The following is an 18,937-nucleotide window of genomic DNA, read 5'->3' on the forward strand; positions in this document are numbered from 1 at the left end:
AAAAAGAGAGAGAATGACAAAGCAAAACAAACAAACAAACAAAAAAAGAGTAATCTAATCTCTATCTTACCTGGTTAAACCTTATCTTTTAAATCACAGTAATATTTAGATATTTAAAATAATTAAGATTAAAACACAGTGTAGTCTAGAGAGGAAAACTAAACATAAAATGAAACCATTGCACAGAAAGATTGTTATTTTTCAGTAAGAGTCCCGGGATGGGGGGCGGGGGCTGGGCATGGGAGGGTGTGATCAAACCTCACAAATTGGACGGGAGTTTGGAACAGAGGGGTTCTAGTTCTGACGGATGGGCATCAGAGTCTCTCCGTGTTGGGAGCGCGGTGGACGTCCCTGTGGTGTGAGTCTGGTGTAGTGACCCCTGCGATAATTTTACGGGGGTAGGCATATGCCCGAGCACCGAGCTGCAGGGCTTGGGCGTCGCTGTCGGAGACGAGAACGGAGAGAAGCATAAGCCTAACTCCACGGAGGAACGCGGCGACGTTTGGCCCATGGCTTGGGCCACCTCCCCAGCCAGCACCGGGTGAGAGCCAGACAGAAGTTTTATATCTTCGGAGAACCGGCTCAGCGGAGACTCGGTCCCGGCTGCGGGGAGGCCGTGCGACTGGCCAGGGAAGGAGGTTTGGGGCATTAGAAGAGAACTGTGGGAGCCAGTGACGCTGGAAGGGTCGCTGTAGTGGAAAGTCCTTCCTATGACGGGGCTTTGGACAGCTGGACTGGACGCTAGAGGAGTGTAGCAGGGAGAAGCGTTGCCCGAACCGTACTGGGCCAGGGAAGCCAATGCGGACCTTTCCAGGGACAACTGCGGGAGGAAACCAGACTGCAGATTGGCCGAGCCGGGGTGACTGTGCGCTGATGGAGAACTCTCAACTGGCTGAGATACCTGGCTCCGGCTAGAGGACGGGGAGCCAGGTGGAGGTGTGTGGAAGAGGTTCAGCCCGCTGGAAGTCCGAACCCCGCCCGCTAACTGCTGCACCGAGCCCATCTGGGAGGGCCGCAGAGGTGGCTGCCCCTGGAGCGGCTGGGTGGAGCCATGGACGGCCGAGCTCGCAGGCAAAGAGCTGGTGTTGGAGGAGGAAGAGGCACCCATGATCCCGCATGATGATGCTCCACCTACTGCACCACCAACTCCGCCCAACGAAGACCCACCTGTCGGCCCACCTGACGAACCTCCTACTGCACTCGCTCCGGCTCCCATCACTCCCCCAACGGCTCCACTAGCTGCTCCAACCGTCACTCCCTGCTGAAGCAGGCCTGAGAGCGGAGGAGTGCTTGGTGGGATGGGCTGTTTCTGCTGAGGCTGAGGGTGGAGCTGCGCCGTGCTGGAAGACAGCGAGCCCGACGAGGAAAGCGGTCCGAAGGGAAACTGAGCGGAGCCGGAGCTCGGTCCGGGCTGGGTGCCGCCGGAGGCCTGCTGGCCACCGAAACCAGCGCCGCCCGTCATATGGAGAGCCCTAAAGGAGGCGAGTACGGGAGTGTCCGTGCCCGACTGCGGCTTCGGAGGCGTACTGGAGGGGGAGTCTGCTGCGGACTCCGGGCCGGCGGAGGCGTGCCGGACCGAGTTAAACCTCTTCAGTCGACCGGAAGGCTCCTTCATGGAGCCTAGAACGGAGACGGGGGGGCGGAACAGGGTGGCGGGGAGATGCGGGTGGTGCGTGAGGGCGATGGCGACGGAGGTGGTGGCAGCGGCGGCTTGCAGGGGCGCTTGGATGAGAGGGGCCCAGATCACGGGCGGAGGCGAGGGCGGAGCAGGCGGCGGGCTGTTCTGCATGAACTTGGCGCAGTGAGCCATGTCTCTGTCGTGCTGCACGATCTGCTGGATTATCTCGTTCTCCTGGTAGTTCAGGACACCCGAGCTGAGGTCGTGTTGGACTTTGTGCTGAAGGATGGAGTTCTTCTTCCCTAATGGATCAAACAGAGACCAAGAAAAAAAAAAAAAAAGAAAAAAAAAGAAAAGAAAAGAAAAGAAGAATTAGTGGATGGATCTGCACTGTCACACTGCACTGCACCCTACCAGTAATAAGAGCTACTTTACCACTGTGGTTTCCTGACAGCTAAAAACAAAGGACGGTGTTTGTTTGCCCTGCGGCTACATGTTGAATATTAAAGAGCCTCTGATCAGGTGACTTCCCAGACACCTCTTTGATTACCCCCCCCCCCCCCCCCCCCCCCCTTGTATTCTGCATGTTCCAATCCACACCACGGGAATGGCAAGGACGGCTCTTAAAACGACCAAAGGCTGAGATCTGTGGGGGGGGGGGGCAAATGGAAATAGCTCAGAGAGGTGGGATGGGGGGTGTCTGATAGCCCGGCAGGCAAGCCGCCCGGATTTGACTAGATCTTACTGTGGAGCTCCAGATAAGAGGGAGAGAAACGGAGAACAAACAACGGCTGAAACTCAACACTGTTGCTGATACCAGGAGGAGACAGCGAGGTTAGACAAACGCATGTGGCTTGTGGATATCTCTCTTACTGGAAAGGAAATCCATTGGGAGGGAAGGCATCCTATCAAATCAGAGGGTGAAAAAATAGCTTACGATGGTGAATCAATCAATTTTTTGATTTGATTTAATCAATATTCTGATCAATGTTTGTACCAGCCCTACTAAGGAATAACATACTCTACCAGCATAAGTGGCAGGTCAAAAATGTCCTAGCTGTGTCAGTTTGAAAATGTTTGAAACTGAAGTTTGCCCTCAAAGGACCGGTACATTCATCTCTTTCTTTCATCCTCTTTGGGAATATGACTCATATTGTCAGTCCAGGACCTGAAACGAACTGCGCTGCTGAATTGTCAAAGTAGATGTACCAGAGGATCAAAACAACATTATGTTTATAATGTTTACCAAAATACACAGAGCAGACCAACTGCCGAAACAAAACATAAAATTACGCAATTATACAGAACACTGTTTGTTCGCAATGTAAGACGTAAACAACTGTCTCTAGCATCCTCACAGTATGTTTACATCAGATATGGGTTTTTTTCAACATTGTCATAAAATGAAACAAGAAATTGACACAACAGCTTAAGAAAATGTAAAAAAAAAAAAAAAAAACATGATGAACGACAATGTGTTAGTAATGAAGCACGAACATATTTCTTTTTTTTTAACATTATACTTTGCCCAGGCATCTGAATTGGTTCTTCAGCCCCTCTATGAGAGAAGAGGTCCTAGATGATCCTGTGTGTGTCTGATATGAGAAGTGGTGATGAAAGAGAGCAGTGCTGTGAGCCTCTGACTGACCTGTACTAACCCCACACATGATCAGATAGCCCAGGCTCCATTAAAGCACTAATTAATTAGTGGAGCCACGGTCGGTGAATGAATCCATTATGTGAGAGATACCCAGAGATAGGTTAACGATATTATTTATACATTCAAAGCAATGAGGGCCAATGAGGGCCAGTGATGGGGGAGGGGTGCACTCTGTAGCTCATCATCTCCAGACACTCAAAGACCACACGCCCCACGAACCCTCTCTGTCCCCGAGAACAGAAACCTTCACAGAGTAGATTTTTCCCTGAAGCAGCTCACCTTGTTCCTTGGGTCTCTCTCCCTCTCTCAGACCTGTCTCAGATGACTCAGACAGGGTTGGATTGTTTTCTCCGCTCTTGCTAGCATGCTTGAGTAGATTATACTATTAACTGTAAAGTTGAGTGTTGAGTAATATTTATTGTAGGGCTGAGTTGTGTAATTGTTATCCTGGAGTGGAGTAGTGAGTGATGATTGTTGAGGGGTTGAGTGGTAAGTAATGTTTATTCTGGGGCTGAGTTGTGTTACGTTTTCTGTAGGGTTGAGTTGTGTAATGTTTACTGTGGGGTTGAGTTGTGTGATGTTTATTGTGGAGTTGAGTGAAAAGTAATAATTATTGCAGAGTTGAGTAATCATTACTGTGAGGTTTAGTCAGTGTTCATGGATAGTGTTTACCGTGGGGTTGAGTGGCGGTTAGCGTTTACTGAGAGGTTGAGTAATGGATAGTGTTTACAGTGGGGTTGAGTGGCGGTTAGGGTTTACTGAGTGGTTGAGTAATGGATAGTGTTTACAGTGGGGTTGAGTGGCGGTTAGCGTTTACTGAGAGGTTGAGTAATGGATAGTGTTTACAGTGGGGTTGAGTGGCGGTTAGCGTTTACTGAGTGGTTGAGTAATGGATAGTGTTTACAGTGGGGTTGAGTGGCGGTTAGCGTTTACTGAGAGGTTGAGTAATGGATAGTGTTTACAGTGGGGTTGAGTGGCGGTTAGCGTTTACTGAGAGGTTGAGTAATGGATAGTGTTTACAGTGGGGCTGAGTGGCGGTTAGCGTTTACTGAGAGGTTGAGTAATGGATAGTGTTTACAGTGGGGTTGAGTGGTCTGCTGAATGAAAAAGGGGGATGAGTCCTTTACCAGTTAAGGATGTAAGGATGTAAGCTGTAAATTGTACTAGTCTCTGCTATTAAATTTTAGAGCCTACCATTAACTGACTGAAAACGTTTATTTTCATTTATATTTCATCCTCTAAAATATCCAAAGAAATAATTCATTATTAGCTCTTACTTTCCAAAGATAAGATTAGCTGTCTTGCTGTCTGACATTGACTCTAAACAGCCCAGGGTTTATTTGGCTGCACAAACCACTAAAAAAGTGTGTGTGTGTGTGTGTGTGTGTGAGAGAGAGAGAGAGAGAGAGAGAGAGAAAAGAGATCCTGCTCTGCCTTGCCCTTTTATAACAGATGTGTATTTCACTAGGGGTGGGGTTGGGGATATCTGAGGTAAAGTCTCACTTTGGTGGTTTCACTCGCCCAAAGCAGGTCACGTCCAACCACTGTCCTCACTTTTTCATCTCTGCTCCTCTCACATGCTCTCCTGTCCTTGTCATCCCCTCCTTCACCTCCTCTGACTCATCACTTTCCCATGTTACTTTCTGGGGCTCTCTGGTATAAATGTGACATTTCCCCTGCTGCCACGGCCCCTCTGTCTGGGGATTCAGCTGCCCCAGCACGAATTCTCCATCTAACCTGGGACCAGTTTTCGTAACTCTTACCTATGCGGTCGAGGCGGTCCACAGCCACGGTTTCAAAAGCCCTTCTCATCATGGGGTACTCCTCCAGGACCTCGTTAAAGTTGTCCACGGAGAGCGAGTAGAGGCGACAGTACGTGTCCGCTCGCACGCTAGCCGTCCGTCTCCCGCGGGTCAGCAAACAGATCTCTGCAGAAAGCCGAAAGAGAGAGAGAGAGAGAGAGAACAGGACATTGGACTCCTCCGTAGACTCCTCTTTCAGCGGCGCGCCTGTCCAGTTCATCACACAGACAGAGGCGTGATCGGGCAGTTCACTTATTACAACTTATTACAAAGGTCAAAACACTTATCTCAAATGAAGTGCCACCGTCAGCTTGGATGTTAATCCTTTACCACGTCATACAGTTATGTATGAATTCAGATGTAGGATCGATTTTGCGAAAACGTAGTTTACCGAAGAGTTATGGAATTATAATGTGGTAACAGTAAAGTACCAAAATCTTTCCCAGCACAGCAAAATAAGTTTACGAAATATAATATTTCCAGAAACACTTTTTTTTTCAACAAGATTAGAGTTTCCTGGTTTCTCTAAAGAATTCCACTTTACATGACACATGTCCTGTCCTCTGCATATGTTCAAAAAAAGCAAAAAAAAAAAAAAAAACCAAGAAGAAGAGAAAATGTGAACTTTCTAACAAACAAACCACTGTTTTTCTTTCCATTTTTTTTTTTAGTGTTTTTCGCATTAAAAACATGAATTTTCTGTAATCCACAGCTGAAGCACTTAATGCCATTTTAAAGCTTAGGGGGCCGGCAGGAGCTCATCTGTCATGGCAGATCAGGAGAATTATGTTCCATTTACAGCCGGGCCACAGAGCCGGGGAAGTTCTGGAGCGGCGTGTTGGCGGCGGCCTCACGGGTCCTCTCCACCGGCCTCCGAGGGCTTTGGAAGTGCTTCTGTCGACTCACTGTGTACCTGCATGTAGCTATCACTGCCTATTCCCACACACACACACACACTCTCTCTCTCTCTCTCTCTGTGTTTTCCAGGCCAAGACAATCACACACAAACACACAGCACTCTCAAGCTTCGAACAACAGCCAGAGTTGTCTGACAAAACTCGCATGTGTGTTTTTGTGAGTGTGTGTGTTCTGTATGTATGACTCAGGCTGACTGTGTGTGTGTGTGTGTGTGTGTGTGATCTCTCTGGGGTGGGAAGCATCTCTCTCTGTGTGTTTGTGCTGCTGGCTCAGCCCCCCTCGTGTCTCCTCTGTATTTCGGGGGGGACTGGAGCTAGAGCTGGAGTGGGGGTGGGGGTGGGGGTGGGGGTCACATCCCTGCACCCTTGCTGTGGGTAATCCCTTCTGGAGAGGACTGCTCTGGCTGTTTTAAATCCTCTTGGCCTGTGTGACTGTGTGGGCTGAAGCCAGAGCTGCAGAGATGAGACTCTGAGCTGCACCGAGCCTGTCGGCCTTAACCGCTCGCTCTTCGAGCTCGAGTGACGTGAAAACCCCGACGCGCAGCACCGGTGTTCCCGATCTCACGCCACCGCGGTGCCCCGCCTGCTCCTGAGCGCACCCAACTTCGCTCACAACAACACACAATTAACGCTCCACGCCGAAACACACGGCTCTGGATCAGGAGCTAAATATAAAACACTGAGTTAAGGTCTGTGAGCAGAGCGCTCAGGAACAACACACATTTTATTTTTTACATTTGACATCCCATTGTACTCCCTGCGAAATCGCTGTAAACTGCTAAATGTGGAAGGTATTCACAAGGCACCCATTTTTTTTAATGCCGTGGATCTTAATTAGACATTCCAACGTCTGGGAAAGGTCCCAGAATGTTGGTTAGTATTGTTTAACAGGTGAATATTCAAGAGACAAAATTCAGTCTGTTTTTTTTTTCTCCTACAAGGTTCCCCGAAAGGCTGCAGTGCTTGCGTAATGCTGTAGGAATGTTAAGTGCAAAATATTTGTATGTATTATTTGAAAGAATGTTTCAGAAATATTCATGTTAACACTGACGAGCCCCCCCCCCCCCCCCCCACCACCACCACCACCACCACCACTGCTCGTTAGCTGTCAGCATTTACCATCATCGATTGCTGCGTTTTGCACTAAAGTTGAGATTACATAATTTAATTATACATTTAAAGTGTGGCCAGTTGTTAAGCAGGGACAAACTGGATGTACTTTAAACAAAATGAATTATTGATGACTTTCCGTTAATTTTGTCTGAATACGTTCCCTGAAGCAGGAGAGGGGTGTTGATGCTAAATGTATTCAGTCGCGTCTGCCAAAGTCACCGTGACCTCCTCTCTCGCCTGCTTAGCGGCAAAAACTTCTCTTAGTGCTACATAAAGATTACGTATGAATAGTCTGATCTGTATTTCTAGCTCACTCAAGGCAGTGACTCATGAGAATAGTTCAGAAAAAAAGAAAAAGCATGAAATCACTAAAGAGGCTTACATTTTCGGATCCTGAAAGCATTCCGAGGTTGTTCACTGCCATCTTATCTCTCATTGCTCTGTGTTTTTTCATAGGTTTTTTTTTTTTTTTTTCTTCTTTTCTTTTCTTTTTGGGAATTACGCTGAAAAACCGTGACTGTGGCGTGTGTCATCTGTACGGGTTATGCTTAAATGACAGGACACTAAATCAAGGCCAATGGGGAGTCGGACGACATCGTTTCTACTGCGGGTTTGACACTGGGTTAAACAGACCCGGTAGACGCGGGGTTTTCGGTATCGGCGGGACTGCGGATCAGTTGACGTTGCGTCGGGCCGAATGCTGTTTGGCATTCGGTTATGTTGTGCACCCCCGTGGGGAGGTGTCTGTGGTGCGTTGTCGCTCCCTCGCCCACCTCACCTGTGCTCTGAGCTCCTCTGTCAGATCTCATCTCCGTCGCCGCCCGGAACCTTCCGCGGTCTGAACCGACACGCACACTAACCTTTTTAAGCATCCGCGCGATGAAGCCTGATTCTCCCTGACACGCCGCCCCGGCTTCTCCCACATATTTACATTGGGAAAACTCGCTGCTGGAGCAAGAGCTGGAGCACAACCGCTGTATGAAAAATGTTCACTGGTAATTTGATATTTCAACGTCCAATCAGAACGCTCCTATAATACTGTCATAAGCTACACGACGGACTTGACTTTTGGAAACGGAAAAGAAGCATTTCAGTATCTGATCTATTGCTGAAAATGAGCATAACTGAACCTTTTAGTCAAGGTTTCTGTTTACAACACAACAGTATAGTCTTAAACTAGCTGGATGTGTTTACATTAAATGGTTGGGCTGCCACCATTGGTCTGGTGTGTTTGGTACTGTTCATGTTCATTTTTTTTTTTTTTTTCACAGACACACAGCACGGCCTTGGTGCAGTACAGATGAGGCTCCGCGAATTTCTAAGAGATGCAGAGACAACAAAGTCACTTTTCCAAAACTGGAGTTCTTATGAAAAAAAAGGTTCTTGTCTCAGGCAGGGGCCTCCTCAGATAACCCGTGTTATTCAGGGAAAAAAATGAAGATGAAAACTGTAAAAGGGACTGGGAGACTTCCTCGGACACATACCCTCGAGTTGGCTTGCCCAGCGCAGCCGCTTGGCAGCTGTGTGTTAACCTTAGCCCAAAACACACTCAGACCCTCGGCCTGCAGGAAGGGAAGGTTCCCAGCTCTGAGTTTAATAGGCTGGAGATGAACATCACTGTGTTTAGAGTCTGACAGCCTTGGGCAGCTCAGTCAACAGAGCGAAGACACCAGATGACAGGACAGATTTGAGGGGACGCATTCAATCTTTCCTTTTTTTTTTGTCTCTCTCTCTTTCTCTCTCTCGCTCGTTGTCACTTTCTTGTGTAATTCAGTATGGAGAAAACCAAAATGTCTCAGAAGTGTCTTCAAAGCCCAAATTCCTCACAAACGTTTGTGCCTTGCACCAAAGGAATGGCCCGGAATGTGACGGGAGAAGAGCTGCTAAAAAAAGGCACCGAACGGTGACCTGTGAGCACACCATAATGCACCAAATCTCCCTGCTGGAACCCCGGACTGCGTTCAGACTACAGCCTCTGAGCACAATGTTGAGGGACAGAGAGGAGAGTAAGGTCACTGGCAAAAACACGCCCTCCATAAAGTTGTCTGTCTGTCTCCTCTCCCTTTTCAAGAAACCAGCTTACACACACACACACACACACACACACACAGAGACACTCACACACGCTCACACTCACACACATACACACACAGACACTCACACACATACACACAGACACTCACACACAAACATACACCATCTCTATGATCTGCAGACACACGTACTCATGTAAATAATTGATGTCTGACATGATGAAGAGTGCTTGTATCCTTCACACGTCGCCAGGGGACAGCATCACATGTATCCATGGTAACACGTGCACGCCCACATGTGTCTGTGTGGGCGTCGGCACCCCCACGTCCACGCCCACGGACCCTGGGGCCGCGTCGAACGATGAAGCCGCGAGGCGTCCTCTGTGTGTTAAGCTGTCTTCCTCACCTCCCTGTCAGTGCGATGACGGGGATTACTCAGTGCACTACGCCTGGTTAGTGTCTCCTATTCCCCTGCGCTGGCCTTGCATAAATTGATTTCATGAGTGGCTACCTCACGTTTAGGAAATAAACTCCCCGTAGCTGGGGGTTAGGCTCCTCCCAGCTCTCCCAGTGCTGCACTGGTGCCAGGAATAGCTGCCGGATAACCAGAGAGCCACTGCAAAGCCCTGCGCAGTTTAATGCATTTGGGAACTGATTGTAGATCCACGGCTTAAGTACAACGTGAGTGAAGGCGGTCGGATTCCAAAAGCCGAAAAGCATCTCGCTTCTAATGTCTGGGCTCAGTCTGTTTGCTCCAAAAACCAAAATTTAAATGAGGCAAAAAAACAACAACAACAACAACAACAAAAACCATGATGTGAGAGAGGCCTGAGCGGAGAGCGGCGGAGAGAGGAGGAGGAAGATGAAGAAGAAGAAGAGGAAGGGGGAGGTGAGAATGGCCAGCGCTGTTGTGAAACGCTGATTAATCTTGCCATGGTCAGAGACAGATTGCCTGCCATCTCTCTGTTATTTCCAAAGAGGCTCCCGTAGGGAGAGGGCAGGGGGATCAGTCCAGGCAGGGACGGCGTAATTAAAGCTCGACTGTTGGGTCATGTGGCGTTAAATGCCTCGTTGCAGTTCCTCATTACTTAAACAGAGTATTCCAAATGACTCACTGTCAGTCTAGAAATTAATTGGTATTGGGTAAGTACGCTATGACCGAGCTCCATCTCCAAATCCTTGTCACACACTCTCGGAGAGGGGGGGGGGGGGGGGTGGTTGTATTGAAGCTTCTGACCCGTGTAAGATGCATGTCACTAGCTAACAGAACTTAATGTCACACATTGCTCAAACACTGGGACAGTTTTTTTCTCTTTTTGTTTTTTTTTTCTTTTTGTTTTTCTGAGAACCAGTTGATTTCAACTTCACTGAGTTGTTTGTGTTTCGTTTTAGACTTTTGGAATAAACATCTTTCTAAATAATGGAAATGATGTTAAGTCTCGATGCATCACGACAGGAAAATACACTATTTCTTTTAAATCATTCACAAACACGTGGGGGGGTAGGGGGGGCACAATGGCAGTGAGCTGTATACGATGATCAGAATGATCTCATGTGCTTTCAAAAGCGATGAAAGTTTGATGAATCTTTTTTTAAAATGGGTGACAACATGTGAGTAGACACGCATTTGAAGCCTTCACACAGTTGTGCATGTCAAATGCAAGGAGCGGAGCGGAGCGGTCTGGAATGATCCGGAAGGCAGGAGATGTTGTGTCCTTCAGCCATATCATTATGGATATTAAAACTGAAAGATTTCAGCTCCGCAGCACATTGTGCATGTGTGTGGGTGTGTGTGTGTGTGTGTGTGTGTGTGTGTGTGTGTGTGTATGTGTGTGTGTATGTGTGTGTGTGTGTGTGTGTGTCTGAGACAGAGAGAGTGAGAGTGTGTGTGTATGTGTATGTGTGTGCATGTGTGTGTGTGTGTGTGTGTGTGTGTGTGTCTGAGACAGAGAGAGTGAGAGTGTGTGTGTGTATGTGTATGTGTGTGTGTGTGTGTGTCTGAGACAGAGAGAGTGAGAGTGTGTGTGTGTATGTGTATGTGTATGTGCGTGTACATGAGTGTGTATGTGTGTTTCTGAGACAGAGAGAGTGAGAGAGAGTGTGTGTGTGTGTGTGTGTATGTGTGTGTGTGTGTGTGTGTGTGTGTGTGTGTTCGTGAGTGTGTGCATGTGCGTGTGTGTGTGTGTGTGTGGGTGTGTGTGTGATTATGTGTTTGTTTTTGTGTTTTGCTGTGTATATCAGCTGCAGTCACTCTTTTACCTCCAAAATAGGATCCGTCTGAGAGCTTGGTCTCTTTATTGCCTTTGGTGAGAACGCTGACAACGCCGTGTTGAATGAAGTACATCTTCTTCCCGATAGTTCCCTCCCGGATAATGTAGTCCCCGGGCTGGAAGACTTCAAACCGGAGTTTGGTGAGCATGGATGTCACAAAGTTTGGATCAGCGTTGGCAAACAGAGGCATGGAAGCCACCAACTTTCGACAGTTGAAGTTGATAATCTCCTGTGTATTGAAAATGAACTTCATAAAAATCTTCATAAAGCAGAATCTCCTTATGCTTCATAGCCCTTTACAGTACACATTTACATTTACATTAGCAAATATTAAACACACACACACACACACTCACACACACACATCATGCACACACACCCACGCACACACACCATGCACACACACACACACACACTCACACACACACACACACACGCACACACACCATGCACACACACACACACTCACACAAACACACGCCATGCACACACACACACACACACACACACGCACACACACACACACACACACGCCATGCACACACACACACACACACACACACACACACACACACACACACACACCATGCACACACACACACACACACACTCGCACACGCCATGCACACACACACACACACACACACGCCATGCACACACACACACACACACACACACACACACAGACACGTCATGCACACTAAGAGTAAATCTATTTACGCTCCTCAGTAAGAACTTGAACTACTGATTTACTGATTTATATCACCTGATTTATTATTTAATATTACATCAGAGAACTTCTCATTACTCAGATTCACACTTTCTGTTTCTGCCTTAAAATGATATTGATAAAATTATAATGAAACTGAATGCAAAACACTAGAATAGCGAACAGAAAGTCTGAGGACATGTGTTATCATGTAGCATTTTTACTCTAGTAAATGCTTGATGGAGGACGATGAGGAGGACAAGCCCACTGTGGCAAAGTGAAGCTGTCTCAGGAGGAGTCTTACCTCCCTCAGCGGCTCATTCAGCTCTCCCAGAATGCTCTCCTCATCAAACATCTTGCCCTGGTAACGATGCTCGTAGTAGTCGTGGATTCTCTGCCGCATGTCTGCGGGCAGCTTATGGAAGGACATGTACTGCTCCACCTGTTTGTACTGCAGAGACAGAGACGAAACAAACCCTCAAACGTCCAGCTCACTTTTAAAGCACCCTGTACAGAACATCTAAACACCTAAACTCTCCTCTCCTCCACCTGCCTCAGAGTATTCAACTCACTTCTCTCCGAAAAAGGCTCAGGGGAAATGAACCACGATGAACTTACTCAATCATTTATGGCTTCATTACACATCACAATGTATAGACAGTACACAGACAGTCTGTGTCCTGTCAGGAAAAACAAAAATGCAATTAAAAAAACAAACCGCCGCGCCACGTCAAAAGCAGCATAAATGCTGATTGGTTCAGGGAGCTGTTCTGGAGACGGTTTCTTGTGTTTTTTATTTTGTGAATCATCTCGCTCTGTGGTCTTTAGCAGAGGGGGCTGAGAGCACGGCTGAAGGAAGATGAAAGGGAGAGAAAAAAAAGAGAGAGAGAGAGAGAGAGAGATAAAAAGCAGAGGTTTTATAGGAGATCTCTGCTAGGGGACACTTGGTGAGAGCGCATTCAGAGCACGCCTGGAGAAGTTTCGGACGGAGGGAAGGACGAGGAGCAGGGCAAAACGACAGATGAATAAAGTAGAACGGTGAGGACGTCAAAGCCGCGCGGCTCGCGGCTAGCCGCCGTAACGCCTCGAATTCAAGGGGCATTACGGCGGGAAGACGGTATCTAAAGCCCCTCGCTGTCGACACGAACGCGTGAAAATGTAATGTTTTGACAGGGACTTGAGAAAAAAGGCTGCGAGGTTTGGAGGTGATGAAGTGACGGCGATGTTTCTCCCGAGGTCCGACAGGACAGCTCGGCGCAGATCAAAGCCCTCCGCAATACGAAATGCCAGAGTTACCTTCCCACACGCGTGACATATTAAACACGGCTGAAATTAGAAAGCAGAGCACAACGCTCCAGCAGACTACTGTTCTCACCGTAACACAGACGAGCACATTATGCCAAAGCCAGTCAAGTCATATATTCATATATTCCTTTAGTTATGCATACACTAATAAATGTGATGAATGTTCAGTGTATAATATACTTTAAATATATATGTACTTAAACTGTATATGTATACACTCTGTGTGTGTGTGTGAGTGTGTGTGTGTGTGTGTGTGTGTGTGTGTATGTGTGTGTGTGTGTGTGTGCGTGCGTGCGAGTGGATATATTTACTTCCACTGAAGTCCTAGCTGTTTTGAACATTCTTTGCTGCTTATGTTTTTCAATACCGTAATGCAGTCGCCAATGTATCTGTAAAAATATATCTGTATATCTTTATATCTATATACTCCTCAAATGTAAATATACTGGGACATGTGTCCAATCTCAATATCTCTTCATCTCTTCTCCTTACAAAAACAGAGAGAGAGAGAGCGAGAGAGAGGAGCATAGAAAAGAGACTGATACTATGTGATGGGCAGCTGAGATCCATGGAACACTGCTCCTTTTCTCTCTTTCTGTGAGAGAAACCTGTTCCCTCCTCCAGGAGGCCAGCATTAATGAGACTGAGAATCCCAGAGGAGTCTCCACGTGATGAGGAGCTGGAAACACTGCCTGAGGGTGCACACCTCCTCAAATCACAGAGACTGTCCAGAGGGAATCTACACCTCCCTGGGCCACAGAGACTGTCCAGAGAGAGTCTACACCTCCTCACATAACACAGAAAGTCCAGAGAGGGTCCAGTCAACGCTAGTCACTCAATGTACCAGCTGCACACACCACTGCCACCACTCATGCACACACACACACACACACACACACACACACACACACACACACACACAGACACACACAGACACACACACACACACACACACACACACACACACACAGACACAGACACAGACACACACACACACACACACACACAGACACAGACACACACACACACACACACAGACACACACACACACACACACACACACACATACACACACACACACACACGCACACACACACACACACACAGACACACAGACACACACACTCACACACACACACACACAGACACACACACACACACACGCACACACACACATATACGTACGTCACCTATGGGCGGGAGGAGAGTCAGGTAATCAAATCATGCTCTGTGTTCATGGAGGAAGGACAGTCCTGTGCCCCTGTCTGTCCCTGGCTCTGTTTTCACTCATCAGTTCACTGACCTGACTGTCTCTCCCACAGCTTTACCAGGGTGGCTGTTGGCCAAAGGTGGTAACGTGTATGATGCAAACTAGATCAATTCTCTCTCTCTCCCTCTCTGGCTCTGTCTCTGTCTCTCTCTCTCTGTATCTGTCTTTGTCTCTCTCTCTGTATCTGTCTTTGTCTCTCTCTTTGTCTCCTCTCTCTCTTTCTCTCTGTCTCTCTCTCTCTCTCTCGCTCTCTCTCTCTGCCTCTCTCTCTCCCTCTCACTCTCTCTGCCTCTCTCTCTCTCTCTGCCTCTCTCTCTCCCTCTCTCTCTCTCTGCCTCTCTCTCTCCCTCTCTCTCTCTCTCTTTCTCTCTGTCTCTCTCTCTCTCTCTCTCTCTCTGCCTCTCTCTCTCCCTCTCTCTCTCTCTGCCTCTCTCTCCTCTGAGCTCACTCCTTCTCCTCCACTGAATGAAAAACAGTCTAGACCTGGCAGGTTCATGTGCGCATGCCAATGAGACACGGCCATCAACCATGACCGCTCACCTACAAACCAACCCTGCTGCCTGCTCACACCCCCTGCTGTGGTTTAATCTGCTCCTGGGCTGTGATCAAGATCAACCTACTCCACACACACACACACACACACACACACACACACACACACACACACACACACACACACACACACACACAATACTTACAGTATATCACAGTTATGCAGTAATTGTCTGTGTTTGGGTTAGTATAACATGAAATGAAGTATAGGGGACAATCCAGATTCAGATAATGAACCAAACAGCATAATGTCACTGACTACACACAGTCAGAACGTGTTTTGTCACCATCAGCATGAAGCTATCTATCCTCTTGTCAAAACTCTTCTAATAACAACCGAACAATCACGCTACTGATTCAGTCAAAGCACAATTTCTACAGCAAAAAAATCAATAACATTTCTCAAACAACGCGAAAAAAGACGAAGAAATGAAAGGACTAAAAAGAAGAGAGAGATAAAGTGAAAGATATTCCAGCCCCAGGCAACATGTTGAAAGCAAAAATGAGTGTGTGCGTCCTCGACTCGTGGGAACAGCAGTGAAATGTCTTACAGGAGAGAGAGAAATCTATCTCAATGACTTTGACTTTATACAGATTTCAACATCTGTTCATCAGGTGATTACAAACCAGAGTGTCTGAACATTCTTCGCTCCTCTCTCTCTCTCTCTCTCTCTCTCTCTCTCTCATCTTTTTCACATCGCAATTCCTCTGACCTGGTCTTTTTTGGGTCAACACTGTAAAAAAAAAAAAAAAAAAAAATCCACTCTGTTTCAAATAAACAGAAATGGATTTACTGTCTGTCATTGTCCTGAAGTGGGTGCCTGGCCCACATGTGAAGTGAGACAGCCCAGTGTGTGTGTGTCGTGCCTGCCATAACTCATTTATCCTTTGTGATGCAGTGCATTTGGATTCTCTAAGCATGAAAAGGCATTAACCATGTGAACAAACAAGAGCTTTCCAGATTATTCTCTCGTCCTGCTTTGGATATTAGGACATGGCGAGTACCACAGTCTCTCTGTGGGATTTCTCTTTTGTTAATCACTGTGCAGTTTTCTCTCCTTTGCGTGCCAGGGGAGAGAGGCACAGCAAACACAGAAACTCGCCCCCAGAAGGTGGATGGTAACAGGAAGTGATGTCAGAGATAAAACTCTATGTCTAAGAAAGACATGATGTTGATTACATCTGCAACCATACAGCACAACAATCTCTGTCCTCTCTCTCTCTCTCTCCGTCTTTCTTTCTCACTCTCTCCTCTCTCTCTTTCTCTCTGTCTTTCTCTTTCTCTCTCTCTCTCTCTCTCTCTGTCTTTCTCTTTCTCTCTCCTCTCTCTGTTTCTCTCTCTCTCTCTCTCTCTGTCTTTCTCTTTCTCTCTCCTCTCTCTCTTTCTCTCTCTCTCTCTCTCTCCGTCTTTCTTTCTCACTCTCTCCTCCTCTGCCTCTCTCTGTCTCTCTCCCCCTCGACATCTCTCTCTCTCTCTCCCTCGATCTAGGCTTATGGGATGAATCAAATCATTAGTATTAGGCCTTTTTTGTTTTTGGGGAATGTGAGTCAATCTGAGTTGAAGCTCAGTTATCAAGAAAAACTAATATTTACAAGGCCTCTCTCTCTCTCTCTCTCTCTCTCTCTCTCTGTCACTTTCTTTCTGACACACTGTCTCTATTACACACACACCCACCCACACACCCACACACACACCCACACACACACACACACATACAGACACACATACAGACACACACACACATACAGACACATACACACACACACACACACACACACACAAACACAAACATACACACACACATACACACAGACACACACTCAGACACACACACACTCCATTTTTGGATCTCTCAGCCCACTCCTAACCCCCAGTGCTACCTCTCAAACACTAGATGCAAATTCTTTACCAAATAACACATGAATAATTTAAATCCCGACAGAGATGTCAGCCACTTAATTATAATTTCTAAACATTTATTTTTCGCTCCATCTCGAATATCTTCCCTTCCTGGCCCCACCATGTGAGGGCCTAGTGGAAAAACACACGCGCAGCTAATTACAGCCTCCAACATTTCCAGTTCCCGTACGCTGATGTAGTACAGCTCCCCTCATCACATCAGCGTGATCAGTATTATCCAAAATCACACGCTTTGACCCACAAAGACCTCACATTTAATGGGTTTTTTTAAGGATCAAAGGTCAAATTGATCTATGGCATCTATGATCTGTGTTGATCTGTGGTATTGATTAGTCATGATCTACATGTTGCTCTGCTTGTTTGAGCTCCCTCCCAATCGATGACAGCACAGAACATGGAATCCATAGCTACAGTCAGAAACCACTCAAAGCAACCAGTCACAAACCACCTACAGACACAGTCAGAAACAGACACAGACACAGTCAGAAACACCCACACCTACAGTCACAAACCACCTACAAGTATATACACAATTCACCTACAGCTACAGTCAGAAACCACCTACAACTACAGTCAGAAACACCCACAGCTACAGTCAGAAACACCCACAGCTACAGACATGTATGTTTACGTAAGTGTTATTACATTATGGTTTATGTGTTATTATATAACGAATGAAAAACCTGGTTACCAATACAGATGTAATAACATACCAATAATAGTGTTATTAATTGTGTTACATTATCGGCCAGTTATTACTGGCATTATCACTTTATCCTTTACTACAGTGGTAGTCATTATATTTTGGGTTGTAATTACATTTACCTTATTACTGGTTATTACATTCTGGGACCAAGCCAATGATATAATAACCTGTGAGTTATTACATTTTTAGAAGTAGAAGTACTTTATTTGTCACACACACACACTGAGCTGTGAGCAGTGAAATGGAGCCTCTGCATTTAACAGCTGTGAGCACACACACACACACACACACACACACACACACACACACACACACACACAATGAGCTAGGAGCAGTGGGCAGCCACTGCCCGGGGACAAAATCTGGGTCTTTTTGCCAGTGCCTTGGTCAAGGTCACTGACAGGAGTACTAATCCTGGCATGCGTGTCTTTGTGGTGGGAGGAGACCAGAGTACCCAGAGGAAACCCACGCAAACATGAGAAGAACAGGCAAACAGAAAGGACCTGGGATGTCAACCCAAGGCCTTCCTGCTGTGAGGCACCGGTGCGAACCACATAGCCACCGTGAAGCCCCATGCACTTTATACACTTCAACGGACAGAAATCAGCCACACAACCAAACCCACAGCTACAGTCAGAGAAGTCACAGCTACAGTCAGACACCAGAGAAGTCACAGCTACAGCCAGAAACCAGAGAAGTCACAGCTACAGTCAGACACCAGAGAAGTCACAGCTACAGTCAGACACCAGAGAAGTCACAGCTACAGTCAGACACCAGAGAAGTCACAGCTACAGTCAGACACCAGAGAAGTCACAGCTACAGTCAGACACCAGAGACGTCACAGCTACAGCCAGACACCAGAGAAGTCACAGCTACAGTCAGACACCAGAGAAGTCACAGCTACAGTCAGACACCAGAGAAGTCACAGCTACAGTCAGACACCAGAGACGTCACAGCTACAGCCAGAAACCAGAGAAGTCACAGCTATAGCCAGACACCAGAGAAGTCAGCTACAGCCAGAAACCAGAGAAGTCACAGCTACAGTCAGACACCAGAGAAG

At 47.0% G+C, this 18,937-nt stretch overlaps 1 protein-coding gene across 1 annotated transcript in view; it reads right to left on the bottom strand.

Moving 5' to 3' along the window:
- Window positions 1–259: 259 nt before the first annotated feature.
- Window positions 260–18,937, bottom strand: part of hcn4 (hyperpolarization activated cyclic nucleotide-gated potassium channel 4) — a 53,399-nt gene continuing 34,721 nt past the window's right edge. Inside the window, exons 5-8 of the mRNA XM_030764910.1 lie at window positions 12,428–12,574; window positions 11,403–11,643; window positions 5,042–5,206; window positions 260–1,920 (exon numbers count right to left, since the gene is read on the bottom strand). Coding sequence (XP_030620770.1) covers window positions 260–1,920; window positions 5,042–5,206; window positions 11,403–11,643; window positions 12,428–12,574 — 2,214 coding nt within the window. The remainder of the gene's footprint in view (window positions 1,921–5,041; window positions 5,207–11,402; window positions 11,644–12,427; window positions 12,575–18,937) is intronic.

The sequence above is a fragment of the Chanos chanos genome, chromosome 2 (genome assembly GCF_902362185.1).
Source record: "Chanos chanos chromosome 2, fChaCha1.1, whole genome shotgun sequence".
NCBI classification, from domain to species: Eukaryota; Metazoa; Chordata; class Actinopteri; order Gonorynchiformes; family Chanidae; genus Chanos; species Chanos chanos.